This window comes from Peromyscus maniculatus, chromosome 20 (assembly GCF_049852395.1).
Source record: "Peromyscus maniculatus bairdii isolate BWxNUB_F1_BW_parent chromosome 20, HU_Pman_BW_mat_3.1, whole genome shotgun sequence".
Lineage (NCBI taxonomy): Eukaryota > Metazoa > Chordata > Mammalia > Rodentia > Cricetidae > Peromyscus > Peromyscus maniculatus.
The window spans coordinates 52063971-52089878 of NC_134871.1; the positions used below are offsets into that span (position 1 = coordinate 52063971).

The window sequence follows — 25908 nt, forward strand, 5'->3', positions numbered from 1 at the left end:
TTTGAGGCAGCCTGGTTTACAAAGTGAGTTCCAGGTTAGTCAGGGCTACACAGAGAAACTCTGTCTTGAACACGAACACACACACACACACACACACACACACACACACACACACACACACACACACACACACTTAATACCTTAGTCCTACTATCCACATTTCAAGTACTCAATGCTCACATATGGCTGCAGTTATCATCTTGGAGCAGAAGGGTCTATGCATTTCCATTACTGTGAAACGTTCCAGTGAGCAGTGTGCTTTACCCCTGAGAAACTATACCAGGAAATAGACTGGAGATGGGAGCAGCGCCCCATGGGCCTTGCTATTGGGAACCTGGCTGTCAACACAGCTGATACTTGAGGGTACACATGGGGTATGCCTGGAGTCAAAGTGGTTAACTGTCTAGGTGTGCAAGCGTCTGTTGCTCAACAGTCTCTGTGTGGGAGACCACTGCTCACCCAGGCAGACTGGGACAGTCAATTATTGCATAATCTCCCATTGAAAACCACCCCCAAACTTAACACTTGGGAATCCCCATTTAAGAGCAGCTTTGGGTGAAGAAAACCAGATGTTCTCATGTCACTACAAGCAACACAATGAACATGAGGGAAAGCAACTGCCGGACTCAGGGTGAACAGCTCAGACAAAAGGACAACTTCTCAGCAGGAGAATGAGGCCAAGGGTGAAGGTGGAGGTGGAGGGGTGCATGCCTACAACTTTAGCACTTAGAAGTAGACAGGAGGGTCAGTTCAAGGTTATCCTTGGTCACACAGTGAATTTGAAGCAAGCATGGGCTACATGAGACCATTATCTTTAAAAACAAACAAACAAACAAACAAACAAGTAGGGAGAAGAGAGAAAGTTAAAAAATAAAAAAAGCAGAGGTATAATAAGGAGGGAGAGAGAAAGGAAAACAGTCCAAAACCCAACTCCCGTGAAACAATGGTTCAAGGTTCTTTACTTCCTTCCTATCCCCATAGTCAGTGCCCTGCCCATGAAGTAGTTCTACGGCAATTGCACACAAATGCCTATATATAACACTTTTAAAACCCTCTGTGCAACTTTGTTCTTTTTAGTACCTCTAATAGAAACTTAGAGAGAAGACATTAGAAATAAAAGAAGGATATGGACTCAACACATACCAGTCACCTGGGAAGGGGAACCCAAATTGGGAAACTGACTCGTAAGACTGGTCTCTGGGTATGTCTATGGGGCATTTTCTTGACTAATGACTGATTCTGGAGGGCCCAATCCACTGTAGAAAGTAGCACTCCTGGGCAAGTAGTCCTGGGTTGTGTAAGAAAGCAAGTTAAGGAAGAGAGAAGGCTCAGTGGTTAAGAGCACTGGCTGCGCCAGGCGGTGGTGGCGCACGCCTTTAATCCCAGCACTCGGGAGGCAGAGCCAGGCAGATCTCTGTGAGTTCGAGGCCAGCCTGGGCTACCAAGTGAGCTCCAGGAAAGGCGCAAAGCTACACAGAGAAATCCTGTCTCGGAAAACAAAAAACAAACAAAAAAAAAGAGCACTGGCTGCAATTCCCAGCACCCACACGGTGGCTTACAACCATCTGTAACTCCAGTTCCAGGAATCCAATATCCTCTTTCTAACCTCCGAGGACACCAGATAAGCACATGGTGCACAGACATGCAAACACATATAAAACAATAAAATAGAAAAGAAAAAGAAAAAAGGGAAAAGAAGAAAAAGGCAAGCCGAGCAAGCCATTCGGCAGCATTCCTCTGTGATCTGAGCTTCAGTTCCTGCCTCCAGGTTCCTGTCCTGACCTTCCCATGACCTGAGAGCTAAAAAATGAAATAAACCCTTTCCTCCCTCAGGTTGGTTTTGGTCAGTGTTATCACAGCAACAGAGAAACCTAACTAGGACACCAAGCATGTAATCGCACTGCTGTGGGTTTGGGGAACAGAGCAGGGCAATCACTGGGGCTTGCTAGCAGTCAGCCCAGCTCAAAACAAACAACAAAATGGTGAGCTCCAAGTTCAGTGAGACCCTGTCTCAAGGGAATAAAGTGGAATGGGACAGAGCAAAGCAACCCGCCACCCTAGTACACCATGTACCACAACCTCCCCTAAAACAAACAGGTTCCATTGTAGCATTTTCTTTCTTTTAAAAAAATTATTATTTTTTATTTTATGTGCATTGGTGTTTTGCCTGCACACGTCTGTGTGAGGGTGTCAGATCCCATAGAACTGGAATTACAGACAGTTTTGAGCTGCCATGTGGGTGCTGGGAATTGAACCTGGGTCCTCTGGAAGAACAGCCAGTGCTCTAAACCTCCGAGTCACTTCTCTAGCTCCCACCATTATATTTGTTAGGCCTCCCTTGTCCCTTCAACCCATCTGTCTTATTTCTCCCCTCAGTAACCAGTATTCCACTTTCATGTAACACGTATTCTATAATTCCTTTTCCCTCCCTGCTAAAACCACTTCTCCATTCACAGTCCCCCTTTTAATTTTGTGACCTACATTCATAGCTTCATACACACACACACACACACACACACACTACATATATATATATATATATATATATATATATATATATATATATATATATGATCTGAATGAGAAAATGTGTAGGATTTGTCTAAGTCTGGGTTACTTTGCTCAATTCAGTTTCCAGTTCCATCTACTTTTCTATAACTTAAGATAACAGTGCTTTCCAATTCAACCACAGATTCGGTGAAATCCTTCTATCAAAATTCTAATAGTTTTCTTTTCAGAGAAATGTGTAAGTTGATCATGAATTTCATATGAAACAAAGAGGGATCCAGAATAGTGAAAACAATGGGGGAGGGGGGGGACACACAAATTTTCCAAATTTCTTGTTCCTATTTTTTTGGAGGGGGAGGGGACATACTTGGAGACTGATGCTAAAGTAAGCATTCTACCATTCCCAATTTCAAACCCTGCTGCAAAGCTCTTCATGGTGGTGGAATATTGGACAGAGGCAAGAAGTAAGTCCATGCATAGTGGTCAACTGACTTTCAACAAAGTGCCAGAATCCTATCAGTCAATGACAGGAGAATGGTCATTTCCATAAACAGAGACAGGGCAACTGGATAACCACTCACAAAAGAACAGATCTGAACTGCTACTCCACAAAATAGTCAAAGACTAAAATAAAGATCTAAAACTTTAAAACTCTTAGAAAAAAAACACCAAAAACTCACTTTGGATTGGGTGTTTACTTTAAGATGATACCAAAAGAAAAAAATAAGAAAAATTAGCCTTCATCAAGAGTAAACTTTTACTAGGGATCTATCTCAGTTGGTAGAATGCTTGTCTAGCATTCATGATGTCCTGGGTTCCATCCTCAGTATTACATACATTAGGCATGGTGGTGTACATCTGTAATCTCAGCACTAAGGAAGTAGGAAGTAGAGGCAGGAGATCAGGAGTTCAAGACCATCTTTGAATATATGAGCAAGTTTGAAGCTACTTGGGCTGAGAGAGTGAGAGAGAGAGAAAACCTTCAGAAAAGTGAAAGCTTAAAGAAGGGAAGACAGTATTTGCAATCCATGTATCTGGTAAGGGGACTTAGAATTCTTAATACTTCACAATAAAAAGACAAAATAAATAAAATAATTTAACAATGGGCAAAGAACCTAAATAGACACTTCTCCATAAAAGCTGTACAAATGGCCAATAAGCACATCAATGCTTTAACATTACTAGAGAAGTACAAAATTAAACTAGAGCAACCTGGCATTTCATGTCCATTGGTATGTCTATGATGATAAAGATATCTGAGTATGGTTGGTAAGGATATTGGGAAATTGGAACCCTAATACATTGTTGGTGGGAATGTAAAATGTGTATATACTTTGGAAAACCACATGGCAGTTTAACTCCAAAGGTTAAACATGGGGTTAACATGCAAAGAGAATTGAAATCCTATGACCATACAAAGATTGTGACTGTTCTGTGTTGCAGGATACACAAGTGAAAAAGTAGAAACCCCATGTCCATCAACTGAGGAAAGGTAAATCCAACACAGCATACCCTTACAATACACAGTTTGGCAGTGCAAATGAATGAAATACTAATACATGCAGCAACATAGATGAACCTTAGAAATCAAAAGGGTATGTGATCCCAACTTACCTGCGTCAATGGCACACGGGTAATGGTATCGGAAGGAGCAGCCTTTGTTGTAGCAGCCCAAGGTAGCGCCGGCCTCCTGGCAGTGGGAGCATTTCTGAAAGGAAGAAATGGGCATGTCAGTAACTCCAGTCCTACCCCTCTCCTACAGGCTTCTCTTTACCTCATCCGTTAGACCTCAGCATGGCCTCTGTGGTTGGAGAAATCTGTGGCGGTAGGACAGGCTGGTCAATCTCTCAACCACCACTTGCTGATCACACTATGGAAGAGATCCAGATTGTTTTTAGGGCCCTAGCCCAAGTTTTGGGTAACTGTTGCCTTGCTTGCTGACCTTGACCTTGATATCCTCCCTATGCTAATTCCCTCCCTGGTTTCACCCTCCTGAATGCTTAAGGGAAGTTCCTTGTCTGTGTATCCTGCATAATGGGCGTTAACAGCTTAGATGCAAGATTGTAAAACATTGGTAGCGAACTTCTGCCCTCCAGGGTTCTCCCAATGTGCTATAAGCCTGTATTTAAGACCTCCTCCCTCCTTCAATAAACAGCATTCGGCATTCAAAAAAAAAAAGAGAGAGAGAGATCTGTTGCCCTCTTCTGGCCTGCAGGCAGAACATGGCAGAATGAATGAATGAATGAATGAATGAATGAATGAATGAATGAATGAGTGAGTGAGTGAGTAAATAAATAAATAAAAATAAATATAAGAAGCTCAGGGTAAGGGGGTTAATAGCAGCTGACTCCAGAGCTTTGGCCATATTGAAAACCAGATGTGATATGTTTTAACATTAGAAGTAGAGGTTGCTGGTGGACTTTGAATTTTAGACTCACACTGAGTTTGAGATGCCTTTAAGAAAGGAAGAAGGGAATAAAAGGTATTGAAAACAATGGAAACGTGCCTTTAATTCTGAAAAGGAAATTATTTTCAGCTAATAAATCACACTCACTCAAATACAGGAAGAAAAAAAAAAAAGATTGTTTTAAGGCCAGACCTCATGAATGACTTCAAATCCAACAGAACACACCAGGGCAAGTAAGTGACACTATATTACATGTGGGAGACACACCAGTGGGTGTGAGCACCCAGACCTCCCTGTTTTATCTACTCCCATGCTCTACTGGTAAATTCCTCTCTACTATTATGCACTGCCTGTAGATACTGCTTCTATTTATGCCACAGAAATCTTGTGTAGGTGGAGAGTTAAGGTACACACACACACACACACACACACACACACACACACACACACACACAGAGAGAGAGAGAGAGAGAGAGAGAGAGAGAGAGAGAGAGAGAGAAACCTTTTACAATTAAAAGAAGAATTTAGTTTCTAGTTCTTATATTTGTAAGATTTTATTTTTAATTTTGATCTACTTATCCCAAATGCCCAATACAAGTATATTTTTCTTTCCAGAAAATACGGGTTCCTGTATATAAATGGTATTTTTATACATGAATCCTATTTTAAATGTACTAGGAAACTTGCCATGAATTTCTGGCTAAGTGAGACACTATTCTCTAATTGCAATGCTCCTCCTTATATGGTCAGATTTTCTTAAAGCAGGGCACATCTCTATTGTCACTTTGATGTGGCTGCTGTGAGTACTCATCCTGTCAATCCCATTAACATCACCAAAATGCAACCACATGTGGCCCTAGTGAGGAAAATATGCACCTTCCTGGGTGTGGCTATGAACCACCCAGGAAAGCTAACCAGAAGACACAGACACTTATTCCTGATACTATGAGAAGTAAAATATGTATGCTCCTTAAACCCTAATATCTGAACTGGCTAAGCTGCCAAAACACTGGCAGCTGTGGAACCTAAACGTTTACCATGTCTCAGGATGGGAGAGCTATGAACATTGACAATGCATTCACCTGCTAGGACCTGCATGTGTCCACTATACAGGCTGGATAGGTAAAGTACCAGAGGGCAGGACCTAGTCTTAGTCAGAGCTAAGAAAGTCTCCCAGAGACAAATAGTACAGGACCTTATGCCTCCCTCTCAGACGACCTTTTAGGTGCCAATATTCAGTAAATATTAACTATGTATCCTTGCACCTAGGAGAAGAAAGTCAAGATCATTTAGCCTAGAGCAAACCAAGGACAGTTAAGAGCAATTGCAGAATCTCCAGGTTATCTACTGTCTATGCCTCCTTCAGATAAAAGGCCTCACCCTCACCACCAAACTAAAGAAACAGAGGATGGCCAATCTGTCAGTGGAAAACTGTCAGCTGTTCCTGCCATCCACCTTTTTATTCAAGGTTCTTAAGCACTCATTCATCCAGAGTTGAGTTTCAGGCCCTCTCCATCTGAGAGGATGAATCTCAGTTCATGGTAGCCACTGATGAATGGGTTTATCAAGTACTTTTGAAAGTTTGCAAGCAAATGCACTTCTGCAAAAGTTTTGCCCTTAAATACGGATAACTTGGAAAACAACAGCATTGTGAAGGCAGAATTAGGCTGAATTTCAGGACAGCCTGGTCTGCACAGTGAGTTCCAGAACAAATAGGGGTACACAGTGAGACCTGCCCCACTGGTACTTTACCTCAAAACAAAACCAACCAAGCAACCAAGCAAAGAGAAAACCAGACCACCGGGCTCAGCCTCTCTTGAGCAACAGGATCTGTGACAGTTACCTAACCACCACAAGAAGAGAATCTTGACAAAGACCATCTGCTGCTTTGTGGAAAAATGAGAGATTTGGACTCTGTCACACTGCTGAGCACTAACCCAACCAACCCAAGGATCATCCATCTCCAGACTTGTGATAGGACAACACAGACACACTCTTTGCTTTCTCAATTAATTTTACAACTTATAGTCAATATATCCTAATTGATACAGAAAGAGACTATTATCTGAAGCTGGGCAAGGAAGGGTTAGGTGCACAGACTCTACAAACTAAATAACTACTTTGTAAGTGACTCTTCCACTGCCTCACTATGTCTTACCAGCCAATTTCCTAACCTTTGTTCAGTCCATCTTCAAGGAAAGTACTAACAGTGCTCAACCTCACAGAAACATTGAGTGTTAAATGCACTAATCCAGACTTAGAATAGTGGCTGGATCAGAATTACTGTCATGTCACCCAAGATGACTACAGGCCAGATACATTACATGTCCTACAGACCAAAAAAAATGACCAATCACCCAGAGTGGCCTTGTCACCACTCATTTACAGATGAGGACAGAGAAGACAAGGGGCTGGGACATGGATGCCTATTCCCTTCCTCCTTCAACACCTGCTCTGTCCCTTGCAAGACCTCTCAAAGCAATCTGCTTCGAAACAGCTCAGACTACATACATGCCTTGTCTTTTTCATGAAGACAGAGAACTCACCACTTAACCAGGAAATTGCATCAATAAAATGATACTTTCTTCTTTCAGCTCAAGGCATGATATGGAGCTGGAGAGATGGATCAGTGTTCAAGAGCACTTGTTACACTTCCAGAACCTCCGAATTTGATTCCCAGCACCCACATGGTGGCTCTAACACCACATCCAGAGTTCCAAAGGATGCAATACCTTCTTCTGACTTTCTGGGGGCACCAGGCACTAACATGGTACACATACAAACATGTAGACAAAACATTCATATAGATAAAATAACATTTAAAAAGCACAATAAACTGACTACATCATACTCAAAGAAGAGATACCCTACAGAAGTTATTAGGACCTCAGAGAAAGCACCTTATAAATGGTTTAGTTCAGCAGCCCTCAAAAGTGTGGTCTCGAGACCAGCAGCACCAGGAGGAACTGAAAGGTCAAATTCTCAACTCATGTTCCAAAAAGCCCTCTAAGCGATTGTAGTACATAATGCAGATTCAGAACCATTAATCAACTCCTTAAACTGTAACACAGACCCACAGAGATACGATGACTGGCTAGAATCCATGTTTCCTGAGAGCTATTGAGTGTTAACTAGACTTCTGTTCCCTGTAGAGCTATCTAAAGATTATGGGTATGAAGGCAGAATTGAGGTTTTCAATGATGTTCATCTGAATCCCTAGAATCAGAGATCTTTAATACCTTGCAGAGGTGGTAAGTCTCAAGATGGGAAGATGTGTTAATTATCTAGGGATGGATCTACTTTCAACACACATATTGATTTAAAAACAAAGATCCTCTCTCAGGGTGGGGCAGAGTTGCGGGCTTCAGGGAGATGTGGAAATGGGAGCAGGGTCATATGCACTACTGCTGACTTTGAAGATGGAAGAAAGGGCCACAAGCCAAAGAATGTAGGTAGTTATAGCTCAAAAAAGGCAAACAAACAAAATCTTCCCTAAGCTTCCAGAAAAGGAGAACACAGAAAACAGCTGATATCCAGAGTGGGGCTTGAACTGGGCTTGTAACCTGCAGAACTGTAACAGGTATGTGGTGTGTCATGGCAAGTACAGAGGAAGTCCTGAGTCACTCACAGTGACAGAAGTGACTGCTCATTTTTCTGTTACATTCTCTACTGTAACAAATTTCTCCCTCGTGGGAAAAACTACAATTTCATTCCTTTTCATAAAGACAGTTTTGTCATCACAAGGTCCCCAAAGACAGCACACTGGGTCTGTTTGCAGTGCTTTTTTTTTTTTTTCCCCTAGTTGAAGAAGCAGAAGAAGCCAAAGCAAAGGGGACTGCTAAGACTGCATAGTCAGGGAGGAATGAACTTGTAACTGTAGCTTTTTTCCTACTAACCACAAGTTCAATATTCCTCACCCTGCGATGCTCCTTTTAGTGCACTTCATTCATTCAACCATCCCACATTTTACCAGTACCTCCCACCTGATGCCTTTAGTCCCAGCACTCATGAGGCAGCATGGTGGAGCACTGTGTTGCAGGACAACCTGGTCTACATAGCAAAGCAAAACAATCAAACAAAAGAGAAATTCCAAACAAATATAAAAATCAGAAAATAAATAAATAAAAGTACTCCCGTGTGCCAATTGTCAAAGACAAAATATAAAAACCTATCACTATAAAAATCTCCATTTGCCCATTATATACCCAAACCTATTCTTTGGTCAGTATAATTTCCAATTAGGTTTTTATTCTTTATGTTTTACATGAAGGAAAAATTGACTTTCATTCTCCCATACTGTAATTACTTAAAGCCCCTGCACAGCAAATGTCTTTGACTTAGGGGAAGTGAGTGCACAGTGTCAGGACCCAAACAACACAGGCTCAGTGGGGACTTCAGTGGGATTTTAAATCTTGACACATTTTTCTTTTCTGGGTTTTGTTTGTTTGTTTTTAGGACAGCGTCTCATGTAGCTCAAGCTAGCCTTGAATTTCTTTTCTTTCTTTCTCTTTTTCTTTTTTCTTTTCTTTTTTTTTTTTTTTTTTTTTGAGGTAGGGTTTCTCTGTGTATCCCTGGCTGTCCTAAAACTCACTCTGTAGCCCAGGTTGACCTCAAACTTACAGAGATCTTCCAGCCTCTGCCTCCAAAGTGCTGAGATTAAAGTTGTGTGCCACCACCACCCAGCCCTCTTTTTTTTTAAAGAGCAGGGTCTTACTTTATGATGATATTTTATTTGTGCTGAAATGTAATTTTATTTGTATGTTAATAAATAAAGTTGCCTGGGGGTCAGAGCTAATAGCAAGCCATTTAGCAGAAGTCTGGCAGTGGTAGCACACACTCTTAATCCGATCACATGGCAGACAGTCTGTGTGTTCAAGGACATAGCCAGCTTGGAGACGCCTTTAATCTCAATACCAACCATAGAGACCTGGAGGTCTGTATAGACAGGCAGTGATGAGAAAGTCATGTGGTTGGGTTTAGAACCAATGAGAAGGCAAAACAGAAAGTCAATAAAAAGACAGACAAGGAAGTAGGTCTCTTTCTCAGGGGAAACACGGCAGCGGCAGCGGGTGGTAAGAAGGCGGTCTCAGCCCTTGGCTACTGCTCTCTGACCTCTGAGCTTTTAACTCTGCATTTGGCTCTGTGTTTCTTATTTAATAAAACCGATCAGAATTACATCTATATTACTTTGTAGCCTTGGCTGGCCTGGAACTTGCTATGTAGGCCAGGCTGGTCTCAAAACTCATAAAGGTCCATCACAACCCAACTAGAAGCTTTTTTTTTTCCAGACATCAGCTTAAACTGATGAAGGAAGGGAATTTTTATTTTAATAGAAAAAGTAAAAATTATTTTCAAGCAACTGACAAAAAACAAACAAACAAACAAACATAAAACCCTTGTATTTCTGGACACTATAACTTGTAAATAAATTACAAAATGTCTTATTTTCTGGGCAGATTTAAATAGACATTCATTCAGCCTGGCCGGTGACTTAAAGTGGCAAACTACAGGGGCTGAATCAACTAGGAGCCATCTAATTCTCCTGAAAGGGAGGCTGCAAAGGAAGAATAATGCATGATTCTTCATTCCCAGAACAGCACTTCCCTCTGAGATATAACAGAGACCTGAATAATCATGCTGCTTAATGAACATCTCCGAGCAGTCTAGAGAGTTGCAGCAATTGGGTCAGAGCATTATTAGTGCATCGATGCAGATCAATTCTGTGCAAACCCTGCAGATTGCACTCTGTCCCACTGTGTCCTTCCAGCCACTACTGCATTCTTTTGCTCATACTTATGGTATTTACTCAGTTATGTTTATCCATCCCCTAAATGGGAGGTCTAGCGTCTCTTGGACCAGGCACACTGAAAATACAGGCAGATGGAAGGAATGTAAGGTCTGGCACATTAGACTTGGAGCAAACTAATGAAGTTGACTCTTCCAATATTAGTTAAAAAGCCAATGCTTGGGAATATGTGGAAAAAGTATTCATTTTGGCTACCAATAAGTTTATTCTCTTTTAATTATACCTCCTATATCTAGGACAGAAATAGCTGCTGGTCTCATTATGCACTCCTGCTAAATGACTGCAACATAGTCTTCACCCAAAGCATTACATTACCCGTTATGGTCATAGGAGCATCTTCCTTTGATGCAACTCTATCTGATCAATTTTCTTTTCAGAGGGCTTCAAAGTGTTGGTCAGGACAAATTATGTTTTATTCTTTGCTTGCCTTGAAGCAAGACACAAGGCACTCTCCTTAGGTTTCTCCATCAAAGTTCTCATCTGGGAGCACACTATGTTTTGTCATGCTCACTAAGTCTTGGAGGATGGCACTCATGCCAGCCCTAGAATAATACCCTAAGTTGGTATATCAGAGCCAACTCAGAGGGCCGAATAATACCCTAAGTTGGTATATCAGAGCCAACTCAGAGGGCCAAGGAAGCCAGAGTTCTTTCTAGGACCATTTATTTAGTGCAAGAGGTGCACAGATGTACTCGTTACTACACTCGTGTCTCACAGCTGTTTTACAGGTATCAATTTCAGAACTTGAATTCATTAAATGCACATCTAAATAAGTTGTGAGTACAAGAAATCAGCTACCAGCATATCAGTAGCATTCACTGGTTACAGGCTACTTTTGTATTTAAGACAAGTTTCCAGGTTTGACTGGCATTTTAGAGTAAACATGGTTGGTCTAAACGTGACCATTATCAAGGCCCCATCAGCAAAGGCCTAGTGAACAAAGGCCAAGAGCCGCCGTCACCCTTACTTTTGTAAAGTGGGGAATTTGCTTTACCTTCCTCGTAAAGTTGTGTGAAAATCACTGTAAAAGACTCTTACAAGCTGCAGAGGCAGGTAATTGTTTTGATTTACAAAGATATATTTGTATATCTTTGTACAGGTAGGTTTTATTGGCACTCACTGATGTCAAAACCAGGTATAATATACATCTAATGGTCTATTCAATTAAGATAAACTAGGTTATTTATTTATTGACTTACTTTTCCCATTTAGACCACAGGGGCTTGTCATTTCTGTTCAGCATTTCACCTTTCTAAGGGTGAGAAGAGTCAGCTCCTGCTACTGTTTACTTCCACTGGTCTTTCTCTCTCAGTTGTTCTATGGTTGACCAATCCATATTAAGATTTTTTTTAAAGCTTCTTGAAGCTCTTGCATTTGAAGATTTTTAAATGAGGACAGAAATACACATGAACACATAATAAATGAAACAATAAATGGGAGTCCAAAAACACTGAAAACTACCTAAGAAGGGCTTACTGAGCTCAATTTGGGCAACCCCAGTTCCATACATCTGTCAGGCTCTGCAGACAGTACCTGAGTCAGACCTGCTGCTGGCACCAGTGCCCTGCCACTGCTCCTGGAGACATGTCTTCTTCAATCTAGCCTCACTCTTGTCATACAGCACTATTCACTAATGTTAGACTAATCATGCATCATCTGTAGCTGCTGCTCCAGATGCTACAGGGGCCAAAGGATCAGATGCACTACACACAACCAGGAATCTACTTACTTTCCTGCCTCCTCAAAGTCATCTGCTTCCCACAATGATTAGCAGAGGACACCACATTTGCGTAGCAGTTTAAATCTAACTATCATCTTTCAAAAAAAAAAAAGTGTAGGAAGGAACAAGGACCAACAAGGACAGCTGCTGGGTTTGGGATAGGGACAGAGTCCTGGTATTAGAGGTGGACATGCATACAAGAGGCTGACTTCAGATCAAAGGTCACAGACCCATGGGATGTACTGTGGTGTGTTATATAATATTATTTTAAATATGTAAAGATGTGTTACATTTGTTTACACTGCAGAATATTACTTTAACGATGTAAGGATGTATTACATTTGTTCATGCTGCATTTGTTTAATTATGTAAAGATGTGTTGCATGTGTTTCACCTTGCCTGCTTAAGGCACCTGATTGGTCTAATAAAAAGCTGACCAGCCAATAGCTAGGCAATAGAGGGATAGGTGGGGCTGGTTGGCAGACAGAATAAATAGAAAAGAATGAGAAAAGGGGAAGAAGAAAGAAAAGAAGGAGGTAGAGAGAGGGGGCATGCCTGGGGCCAGAAGCCAGAGCCGCCAGCCAGCCAGCCAGCCATAAGCAGCAGTGAAAGTAAGATGTACAGAAGAAAGGTAAAAAGCCCAAAGTCCAAAAAAAAAAACAACAGGTTAAGTTATAAGAGCTAGCAATAACTAGTAAGTCTCCATGTCATGGTTTGGGAGCTGGTTGGTGGCCTAAAAGAAAAGCCTGCTACAGTGGTGAGCCCTGGTGGTGTAAATGAGCCCAGTGGAAAGGGACTCCTTCAGGCATTAGTGCAGCGCGACCCTGAAGAGGCAGCACACACACACCACCTGCCCTGGACACTTCTTTCTCAAGAAAGATTCCATTACTAACCAGGGCAATTTGGACTTGGAAGTAAAATCTCAGTGAGTGTAGAATGAATTAAATCTCTAATGAGTCTTTCTGGGTAAATGAAGGCAAAGCTAGAAACACAGTCTATCTTCCTGTTGGAGAATATAGCTTGTGTTCTGAATTAAACGGTGTATCTTCTGTTGCCTCATAGTTATGACTCTATAATAAGAGTATTATTGTAAGAGAATAGGCTTCATGCAAGGTATAACCCAAAACTTGCTTTCTAAAATAAACCTATAGCCATTCATGAGGGCTCACATCTACAATCCACTTGGAAGGTGGAGGCAGGAGAATCACTACAAGTCCTACAACAAACCTAGGATGTATAGTGAGTTCCAAATCTGCCTATGTCACAGAGTGAGCCCTATCTTAAAAAGTAATTAATTAGGCCCGGCGGTGGTGGCACACGCCTTTAATCCCAGCACTCGGGAGGCAGAGCCAGGTGGATCTCTGTGAATTTGCGGCCAGCCTGGTCTACAGAGCAAGATCCAGGACAGGTACCAAAACTACACAGGGAAACCCTGTCTTGCAAAACAAAAAAAAACAAAAAGTAACTAATTAAATCTTTGTTGGCAAGCTTTAAGTAGGAAGACACAAACTTTACAAAACAAGCATTTCAATTTACTTTAGCTAGTATTTCCTATATGTGCCTTCTGTATATGTACTGAGATACCTTTCTTGTTTTCTACCTCAAATATGGAGTCTAGAAACAGATAAAGTGCTGGGTGTGATAGCAGAAGCCTTAAACCCATCACTCAGGAGGCAGAAACAGGCAGATTAACTCTGAGTTCGAGGCCACCCTGGTTATAGCTATGGTTAAGACTGTCTCAAAAAAATAGTAATAAAAATCAAATCATGGCCGGGCGGTGGTGGCGCACGCCTTTAATCCCAGCACTCGGGAGGCAGAGCTAGGCGGATCTCTGTGAGTTCGAGGCCAGCCTGGGCTACCAAGTGAGCTCCAGGAAAGGCGCAAAGCTACGCAGAGAAACCCTGTCTCGAAAAACCAAAAAAAAAAAAAAAAGAAAAACCAAAAAAAAAAAAAAATCAAATCATAGTTTAGTAATAAAGGTGATTTATTAAAAAAAAAAAAAGATCAAGAACAGAAATGTAAATTACTCTAGGATGGGGAGCTACACTGCCCATGGTAACAGCACTTCTCCAAGAGGACTAACATTTGGCCTTGGCTCTCTCTCTGACTTTGTGAGCCCTGGTGTGTTTGTATGTTTGTCTCTGTCTTTAAGTCAGTAACATGGAGATAATTATCCAGCTGAGAAAATTGAGGAGGATCTTTTGTTTAAAAAAAGACATTAGTTAACAACAACTAACAGTAGTATTTCTAGTCATTTTCTATTACTTCCCATTCCAGCAGTTGGAAACCAGGTTGGGAGGGAGGGTGGGTAGTTTGCAAAGTGGTCTACTTCGAGTGACTAGGGAAGTCCAATGATGCTGTCCTATAACATACTCCTTTGTGGGTGCTAAACATTTTTACAGGTCACGCACAATCCCTTTACCTATGCTCAGTCATCTTGCTTTAGTGTGAGCACTATGAATGATGATAAACAAACGTGAGATTACGGCAAGTACCAGTAATTATTAACAAGTTGTCCATAAAAGGGAGAGCTCATAGTTATCACACCTTAGCTGAACTTCAACTGCCATTACAGCAGACACAGGTACTGGCCACTTGCTGTGGGTTTTAAATGCTCAGCAATTCCCTACCTCCAATTCTCCACAGTTTATAGTCTTCAGGATCAACAATAGTAATTTAAGGAGGTAAAACAAAGCAATCTAGGGCTGGAGAGGTGGCTCAGAGGTTAAGAGCACTGGCTATTCTTCCAAAGGTCCTGAGTTCAATTCCCAGCACCCACATGGTGACTGAAAACCATCTGTAATGAGATCTAGTTCCCTCTTTGGGCCTGCAGGCACACATGCAGGCAGAACACTGTATACATAAATAAATCTTAAAAAAAAAAAAAAAAAGCAATCTAAAGCAATTTCACAAACAAAATGCATCCATTTGCAACAATTTAAGTTAAATCCATTCTCCAGTCCTTTTAGGTATTAAAACATTACAAGATTTGGTTTAATCATGTTTCTCTTGCACAAAGTGTACCCATGTTGTTATGCTAATATACTGCCAGAACCATGATTAGTACATGTCAATACAGGCTGCACTAGTGATGTTCTGTGGGCTACCCTGTTGGCTTGTTTTTTAATTGGTTTGTATTTTATCTTACCCACAGGTATATATACTTTGGGTATATATATATATAATAAATATATATAATTTTAATCACAGGGTTTCATTTACAGCCCAAGAAGAAAATCACACAACTTCTCTGAAAATACATGCTTTGTCTAAGTAAGTTTTTTCCGTGTTAAGAGGTTAGAAAGGAGGGCTCCAGAGACAGGACTAGGCTTAAGGCTTTAATTAGCACTTTTCCTCTGCAAACCTGAGAAAAGGTTGAACCTAGCAGGAGTAGGAGCCAGCAGCAGCCACTTGATGAAGAGAGAATACCATCTTCCAAGCGGAGAAATGCATCTTATAGACAGAGCTTCAAAACCTTGAATTCTAAGGTGCATACTTTTCTTTTACCCTTTGCTCAAACAGTGTACTGGCTGGGTAAAAAGAATGGTTACATTTTGTGCTTTGTGAAGCTAAAGGGCCATCCTTTGGCTGAAATCACTAACCAGGGAAGCAACTCTTTATAGCACTGCTTCTGACTAGGGCTCAGCCCACCTGTGAGCTAGTATACATGCCCAGAAAACAAATTACTAAACTGCTTATCTGTGAGGTACCTAAATAAAAATGTTTATGACTTGATATACTATCTGTCATAATCAGACAACTGTAATAAGATTTCTAACCTGTGAAGATGATACTACTGAAACACAAATCTCCAAAGATGGTACCTTCCATACTAAGAGCCTTTATTTTTTACTCTCTGTGCACTTATATTTATATTTAATTTCCCCTTTCTTTGCCCAGGCATCTGTCTGGCTCCCCAACACTCTCATCTCTGTAAACTTTCATCTGAATAACTAAGACTTTATAATCATCTTCTAAAAGTCCCATCCCTAAATAACATGAGGAATGAATTTCCATCTTCCCCATACTTCACAGCTGGAATTAAATATCAACACTGAAATGTTAGGGGATACTCAACCATATGGAAATGGTAGCACATTTAAGCTACTGCCAATAAAACTGCCTATATATCATGGTTCCCACACTCCAAGGTAACCATTGCCCCCAGCCTCCTAGTCAGGCCTTAGAGACAGTCACTTGATTGTGAAGTGATAATGTAAGGAACATTCAGCACATTTCAGGTCACTCTGACACTCACAGGCATTTTTACCCCCGGCCTTTTATTCCTGGTAACCTGTATTAGAAGGCAAAAGCTTGGTCCAGATCTTCAAGAGCACTATGGTGCTCAAGCCTGTGAACAACCCACCAATCATAAGTTTTCTGAAATGACATTTCAGTTTTTCTCAAAGTATGATTTTGGAAATTGTAGTCGTCCTGTCTAAAGTGAAAGGTGTGTTACAAATGCAGACTAAGCTCTAACACTGGAGACTGCACAGCTCCAAGGGTAATGATTACAAGTTCAATCTATTACACCTCATTCTGTTTTAGATTCTCCCAGGAGGAAGATACTTAGCAAAAGCCAGGAGTATTTCAACAGGTGAAGAAAATAGAAATTTCCAAGTAACATGACAAGGTTAGAAACCTGGAATTATTAAAATGTTTCTCTCCTGCTTCCATTTGTTTTGTTTCTTTCGTTTATATGTATGGTGCATGCCTGTTTGTTTGCACACATATGCATGTATTGGGCCAGAGGTTGACATTCAGTGTCTTTTTTCTCCACCTTTTTTTGGTGGTGGGGGGGGGGGCTGTAGATGGGCATCTGATCCCATGCGAGTGGAGTTACAGATGCTTAGGAACAGCCATGTGGGAATCAAATGTGGGTCCTCTGGAAAAATAGCCAGTACTTAAACCACTGAGCCATCTCTACATTTCTCCATCTAATGTTTAAAGATAGGGTCTCTCACTGAACCTGGAGCTCACTAATTCTGCTAGACTAGCTGGCCAGAAAGCCTGAGACCAGCCTGTTTCTACTTCCCCAGCACTGGGATTACAGGCACACCCTGCTGCGTCCAGCTTTTTATGTGGGTGCTGGAAAGCTCAAGTCTTCATGCTATGTTGCATAGCAAGCATTTCACTGAGCCAGACTTCTGTGTTTTTTTTTTGTTGTTGTTGTTTTGAGACAGGCCTCACTTGTAGCCCAGGCTGGCCTGGAACTCATAATGTAGCTCAGGCTAGCCTGACATTCACCACAATTCTATTGCTTCAGCCTAAGTTCTAGGATTGTAAGTATATGCCACCATGTCTGGCTTCCATGTTCAATTTTTTAAGTGCCTATTGACTGTTGAGGCAAATCTCATTCATACAACAACCTACAGGGTGGTTATTGTATTATTTTTCAGGCTAAAAGGCCACATGACATTATCATTTTCCAAGAGACCAATTCCTAGAAGAATGTGTGGATCAAGGTTAATCTGAGCTCTCTAAGGTTCTGTAATCAATCACTCACTGCTAAAAAACTCCTCTAGTGTCTTCAAAGACTGTTAGTAAATCCTAGAGCCTTTGTGCTCCCTACTTCTGACCCTAGAAGCAGAATCAATAAAATGGTGCCATGGTACAAGTTTTCTTTTCGTAAGTGAGATTAAAAAAGGGGGGAAAAAGATGAAATTAGTCAAACTGTCAAAATTAAAAATATATCAATGAACTAAGAGATCCAAAATCAAGGAGCTGAGGGCCATACTTGGTGCTTAGTGGTGGCAAGTACTACACGGTATATGTCTAGACAGTTTCTAGAGTTTTCTAAAGCTAAAGGGCTTGAACATGGTCTTCTAGAATTAAGCAGTAAGATATTGTCCATATTCACCCTAAATAATGCCCCCCCCTTTTTTAAAGCAGTGAGATAATACAGGTCTGGAAGCATAGAATGCCAGAATCATCAAGATACCATTACTGAGAAGTGTCTGATGAGTATGGTAGTCTGAATAAGAATGGCCCCCATAGACTCATGTGTTTGAATACTTGGCCCATAGGGAGTGACACTATTAAGAGATTTGGCCTTGTCAGAGTAGGTGTGGCTTTGCTGGAAGAGGTGTGTTCACTGTGGGAGTGTGCTTTGAGGTCTCATATGCTCAAGCTATGCCCAGTGTGACAAAGTCTCCTTCTGCTGCCATGCTTCTCACCATGACAACAATGGACTAAACCTCTGAAACTGTAAGCAAGACACACTTAAACGTTTTCCTTTGTAAGAGTTGTGGTGGTTATGGTGTCTCTTCACAACAATAGAAACCTTAAGACAATGAGAAGGTTCCTTGCAGTACAGTTGAAGCCAAGCCCAGCCTTGCCAGGACCTTAAGCTAAAGCAACTTCACAAAGATACCTATCAACAACCATAGGAAGAAAGGGAAGGGGGGGGGGGGAGGGAGGAATGAATGGACGGACAGATGGACAGAAAGAAGCCATGACTGCTAATGCAGCATGTTCTTCACTTGTGGACTCATGGAACTTGGTCTAATGTATCACAGTAAAGGAGAACAGTATCTCCTGAAGAGGGCATGGCCCACAGGATAGCTGCTGAGGTCTTTGCTTCCACCTGAGATGCAGTGTGGGAGAGGATGGCAGTGACAATGAGAGCCAGGAGAAGAGGCTGGTCAGATTCAAAGTGGAGAACATATTCTTGGATTACAAGCTTCTGAAGGCACAGTAGAAGAGCCTGGGGAAGTGAGAGGCTGTAGATGGTGATGTATACTGATTTCTCCTGCCACTCAATCTTCTAACTCCTTGAGTCACTCCAATAGCAGAGGGCAAGGGTGTAGTAGGACTCTGGGCAGGTCAGGCCTGAGACCTTCCCTTATTCAAGTCAGGTGAGCTACTTGGTGCTTACACAAACTCACACCATCCAAGGACCATGGCTTCACAGCATTTACACAGGTGCTGACCTAGCTAAGCTACAATGCCATTCAGCTGAAAAGAAATTAGCAAACAATCAACTAAGAATCCTTTAAGTGGAAATGGTCACACTTTTAACATAAATAAATGTCTTTGAAACTAACAGAGATAAGATATATAATCCTTGTTTCCTTCCCGACTGTTCTTCCTCTTAAGGAATGGCGCTGCGTACTGATGGACTGCTTACAATCCTTCACCTCAAGGTTTTTGCCTACCTTTTCAACCTCACTGTGCTCTTATTTCAGCCACCTCTGGCTACACCAAAGCCATTTCTTCCTATTGCCTAATCCACCAAGCTCAGTTCCTCCTGGAGCCAGCTGTGTCAGTCATTCCCTCTACTTAGTGTTCTCTGATCCCACAGCTGACTCTTCATCATTCTCCTCTCAGATTCGCAGAAAACCTTGACCTGGTCCTAATCTAAAGTAGCTACCTGGTCTTCATTACATGGCTTTATTTCACTTACTTGAGCTGATTTATTCCTGGCACATAATGGATGTTGATTAGATGCTAGGTGAATGAATTGAGTCTTTTGTGCTCGTAAAGCAGGGTGGAAGATGGGATGGAAATGCATACCTAGATTTCAGAAAGATCACCTCAGAGGCCAGAGAGAGGGCTCAGCAGTTAAAAGCACTTCTTTGCATACACAGGGACTGGAATTTGGATCCTAGTACCACACAGAAAGCTGGGTGAACCCCACTAATGCCTATATCCCTAGTACCAAGGATGATGGAGACAAGAGGATCAATAGAGCTGGCTGTCTTCCAACCCAGCCAAAACATAAGCCCCAAGTTCAAGAAGAGACCCTAGATAGCCAGTCCCCAGGAACCCCCACCCATCTCTGCCCCAGTTGTTGGCCAGCAGGGAAAACTCTTGCAGGTAGGTTCCCCCACCAAAATCCCCCATCAGACCGTGCAATCTACAAGACCTATGCCCTATCCCATCTCTACTCACTGCTATACACTGTTACTGTAACTTCCTGAGGTACAAAATCCACCAGCTCTGATTAGACCAAGAGCTCCAATAAGACCAAGAGCGGCTGGCTCCCTGAGCCACAGAACCAGCTAGCTGGATTGGACCAAGAGCATCTCCCTGAGATACAAAATCTGCCAGCTCCAATTAGACCAAGAGCTAAGACTGGACCCAGAGGGGCCCCCCCGAGACACAGACACAGCAAGCACAGATTGGACCAACAGCAGGTCGTTCAGACACAGGCACCTCTTGCACCTATTGAGGAAGAGATGAGTAGACATCAGTGCAAAAATACATACAACAATCTAAAAAGCAATATGGCATCATCAGAACCTAGTCCTACAACAGCAAGACCTGAACATCACAATGTAGAAGAAGCAGAGGAAAGAAACCTTAAAAATAACTTCATGAAAATGTTAGAGGCCTTTAAAAAGAAAATGAAAAATTCCCTTTAAGAAACTGAGTAAAAGCCAAACAAAAAATTGGAAGAAAACAATAAATCCCTTAAAGAAAGCCAAGAAAACCATGAAAAAGCAATTAAACATGTGAAGGAAGCAGTTCAAGACCTGAAAAGTGAAATAGAAACAATGAAGAAGACACAAACAAAGGGAATGCTGGAAATAAAAAACCTGAGTAAATGAACAGAAAACACAGATGCAAGCGTAACCAATAGAATACAAGAGATGGAAAAGAGAATCTCTGGTGTAGAGGATACAATAGAGGAAATAGATTAGTCAGTCAAAGAAAACACCAAAGCCAACAAAGTCATAACACAAAATGTTCAGGAAATCTGGGACACCATGAAAAGGCCAAACCTAAGAATAGGGATAGGAGGAGAAGAATACCAACTCAAAGGGACAGAAAATATATTCAACAAAATCATGGAAGAAAACTTCCCCAACTTAAAGAAGGAAATACCTATGAAGATACAAGAAGCTTATACAACACCAAATAGACTAGACCCTCCAAAAAAGTCCCCTCACCACCTAATAATTAAACCATTAAACATACAGAATAAAGAAAGAATATTAAGAGCAGCAAAGGAAAGAGGCCAAGTGACTTACAAAGGCAGACCCATCAGAATAACACCTGACTTCTTTTTTTTTTTTTTTTTTGGTTTTTCGAGACAGGGTTTCTCTGTGTAGCTTTGCGCCTGTCCTGGAACTCACTTGGTAGCCCAGGCTGGCCTCGAACTCACAGAGATCCGCCTGGCTCTGCCTCCCGAGTGCTGGGATTAAAGGCGTGCGCCACCACCGCCCGGCAACACCTGACTTCTTAATGGAGACTTTGAAAGCCTGGACTTTGAAAGGTCCTGGACAGATGTAATGCAGACACTAAGAGACCATGGATGCCAGCCTAGACTAATTGACCCAGCAAAACTTTCAATCACCATAGAGTGAACAATTCCAAGACAAAACCAGATTTAAGCAATACCTATCCACAAATCTAGCCCTACAGAAAGCACTAGAAGGAAAATTCCAACCTAAGGAAGTCAGATACACCCACGAAGACACAGGCAATAGATAACCCCACAGCAGTAATCCCAAAGAGGAGAAATACACACACACTACCACCAAAAGATAACAGGAATTAACAATCACTGGTCATTCATATCCCTTAATATCAATGGACTTAATTCACCTATAAAAAGACACAGACTAACAGAATGGATACGAAATCAAGACCCATCCTGCTGCTGTAATACAAGACTCAACTTCAAAGACAGACACTACCTCAGAGCAAAAAGGCTGGGAAAAGACTTTCCAATCAAATGGACTTAAGAGGCAAGCTGGTGTAGCTATCCTAATAGCTAACAAAATAGAATTCAAACTAAAATCAACCAAAAGAGATCGAGAAGGACATTTCATACTCATCACAGGCAAGATCCACCAAGATGAAATTTTCAATTCTGAACATTTATGCCCCAAATATAAGGGCACCCCCATATGTAAAAGAAACATTACTAAAGCTTAAATCACACATCAAACCCCACATAATTAATAGTGGGAGATTTCAATACCCCACTTTCACCACTGGACAAATCTGACAGATCGAAACTTAACAGAGAAATAAGGGACCTAACAGATGTTATGGCTCAAATGGACTTTAATCAGTATCTACAGAACATTCCACCCTAAAAAAAAAAAAAAAAAAAAAAAAAAAAAAAAAAAAAAGAATATACCTTCTCAGCACCCCATGGAACCTTCTCTAAAATCGACCTGATACTCAGTCATAAAGCAAATCTCACCAGATTTAAAAAAAAAAAAAAAAAATGGGAATAACCTCCCGTCTTCTATCAGACCACTATGGCTTAAAGTTAGATTTCAACAAAAATTACAGAAAGCCTACAATTTCATGGAAACTGAATAATGCTCAACTGAATCACCAATTGGGGGGGGGGTGAGGAAGGAAAGGAAAGAGAGAGGGAGGGAGGGAGGGAGGGAAGGAGAGAGGGAGAGAGCGAGAGCGAGAAAGAAAGAAAGAAAGAAAGAAAGAAAGAAAGAAAGAAAGAAAGAAAGAAAGAAAGAAAGAAAGAAAGAAAGAAAGAAAGAAATTAAAGACTTCCTAGAATTCATTGAAAATGAATGTAGTACATACCCAAATTTATGGAACACTGTGAAAGCAGTGCTAAGAGAAAAATTCATAGCATTAATACCCACATAAAGAAGTTGGAGAAATCTCACACTAGTGACTTAATAGCACACCTAAAAGCTCTAGAAACAAAAAGAAACAAAGGAGGAATAAATGCCAGGAAATAATCAAATTGAGAGCTGAAATCAATAAAAGAGAAACAAAGAAAATACAAAGAAAGAATCCATGAAACAAAGTTAGTTCTTTGAGAAAAATCAACAAGATAGACAAGCCCTTATTCAAACTAACCAAAAGGCAGAGACCATCCAAATTAACAAAATCAGAAATGAAAAGGGAGACATAGCAACAGACAAGAGGAATTCTAGAGAATCATAAGGTCATACTTCAAACACCTGTACTCCACAAAATTTGAAAATCTAAAAGAAATGGACAATTGTTTGGATAGGTACCACATACCAAAGTTAAATCAAGACCAGATAAACTATTTAAATAGACCAATAACCCCTAAGGAAATAGAAAGTCATTAAAAGTCTCCCAACCAAAAGAAGCCCAGGACCAGATGGTTTCAATGCGGAATTCTACCCGATTTTCAAAGAGCTAATATCAATACTCTTCAAATTGTTCCACACAATAGAAACAGGAATGTTACCAAACTCCTTTTATGAGGCTACAGTTACTCTGATTCCTAAGCCACACAAAGATGCAACAAAGAAAGAGAATTACAGACCAATCTCCCTCATGAACATAGATGCAAAAATACTCAATAAAATTTTGACTCCAATAAAAACTGACTTCAAGAATTATCCACCATGATCAAGTAAGCTTCATCCCAGAGATGCAAGGATGGTTCAATATAAGAAAATCTGTCAATGTAATAGACCATATAAACAAACTGAAAGAAAAAAAAAAACACACATGATCATTTCATTAGCCACTAAAAAGGCCTTTGACAAAATCCAACACCCCTTCATGATAAAGGTCTTGGAGAGATCAGAAATACAAGGAACATTACCTAAACATAATAAAGGCAATTTACAGCAAGCCAACAACCAACATCAAATCAAATGGAGAGAAACTCAAAGTGATTCCACTAAAATCAGGAACAAGAAAAGGCTGTCTTGCTCTCCCCATATTTATTCAATATAGTCCTTGAAGTTCTAGCTAGAGCAGTAAGACAACAAAAGGAGATCAAGGAGATACAAATTGGAAAGGAAGAAGTAAAACTTCCCCTATTTGCAGATGATATGAGAGTATACATGAGTGACCCCAAAAATTCAACCAGAGAACTCCTACAGCTGATGAACAATTTCAGTAATATGGCAGGATACAAGATTAACTAAAAAAAAAAAATTAAAAAAAAACTCAGAGAAACATTACCCTTTACAATAGCCACAAATAATATAAATTACCTTGGGATAACTTTAACTAAGCAAGTGAAAGACATTCTTAAAGTTCTGTATGACAAGAACTTTAAGTCTCTGAAGAAAGATATTGAACATATCAGAAAATGGCAAGATCTCCCATGCTCATGGATAGGTAGCATTAACATAGTAAAAATGGCAATCTTACCAAAAGCAATCTACAGATTCAATGCAATCCCCATCAAAATCCCAACACAATTCTTCACAGACCTGGAAAGAACAATATTCAACTTCATTTGGAAAAACAAAAACCCCAGGATAGCTAAAAGAATCCTGTACAACAAAGCCACCTCTGGATGCATCACCATCCCTGACATCAAGCTCTACTACAGAGCTACAGCAATAAAAACAACTTGGTATTGGCATAAAAACTGACATGTGGAGCGATGGAATCTAATTGAAGACCCTGACATTAAACCACACAACTATGAACACCTAATTTTTGACAAAGAAGCCAAAACTGTACAATGGAAAAAAGAAAACATCTTCAACAAATGGTACTGGCATAACAGGATGTCAGCATGTAGAAGATTGCAAATAGATCCATATCTATCGCCATGCACAAAACTCAAGTCCAAGTGGATCAAAAACCTCATCTAAAAACCAGTTACACTGAACCTGATAGAAGAGAAAGCAGGAAGTAGTCTTGAATGCATTGGCACAGGAGACCACTTCCTAAATATAACATCAGTAGCACAGACACTGAGAGAAACAATTAATAAATGGGACCTCCTGAAACTGAGAAGCTTCTTTAAGGCAAAGGGCATAATAAATAAGACTTAAAAAGATAGACTACAGAATGGGAAAAGATTTTCACCAACCCCATATCTTACAGAGGGCTGATCTCCAAAATATATAAAGAATTCAAGAAACTAGACATCAAAGTAACAAACAATCTAATTAAAAAATGGGTTACAGAGCTAAACAGAGAATTCTCAAAGGAAGACTTTCAAATGGTCAAAAGACATTTAAGAAATTGCTCAGCATCCTTAGTCATCAGGGAGATGCAAATCAAAACGACTCTGAGATACCATCTTACTCCTGTCAGAATGGCTAAGAGCAAAAGCACTGTAGACAGCTTATGTTGGAGAGGATGTGGAGCAAGGGGAACACTCCTCCACTGTTGGTGGGAGTGCAAACTGGTACAGCCACTTTGGAAATCAGTATGGAGGTTTCTCAGAAAATTGGGAATCAATCTTCCTCAAGACCCAGCTATACCACTCTTGGGCATATACCCAAAGAATGCTCAATCATACCACAGGCACACATGCTCAACTATGTTCATAGCAGCATTATTCATAATAGCCAGAACTTGGAAACAACCTAAATGCCCCTCAACTGAAGAATGGATTAAGAAAATGTGGTACACATACACAATGGAGTACTACTCAGCAGAGAAAAACAATGGCATCATGAAATTTGCAGGCAAATGGATGGAAATAGAAAATATCATCCTGAGTGAGGTAATCCAGACTCAGAAGGACAAACATGGTATGTACTCACTCATAAGTGGTTACTAGATGTAATGCAAAGAACCCACAAC

General features: G+C 40.8%; 1 protein-coding gene and 1 long non-coding RNA gene across 9 annotated transcripts in view; one reads left to right on the forward strand and one right to left on the reverse strand.

Moving 5' to 3' along the window:
- The window catches only part of Tcf20 (transcription factor 20), a 183931-nt gene that overhangs the window by 11303 nt on the left and 146720 nt on the right, over positions 1-25908 (reverse strand). For all 8 annotated transcript variants that reach the window (XM_042265023.2, XM_076556429.1, XM_076556431.1 and 5 more), the window contains one exon: positions 4123-4216. In XM_042265023.2, coding sequence (XP_042120957.1) covers positions 4123-4216 — 94 coding nt within the window. The remainder of the gene's footprint in view (positions 1-4122; positions 4217-25908) is intronic.
- On the forward strand, positions 16694-17115 carry LOC143269795 (uncharacterized). Its single transcript, XR_013046526.1, has 2 exons — positions 16694-16891; positions 16990-17115. It is a non-coding gene; the product is annotated as an uncharacterized LOC143269795 (long non-coding RNA).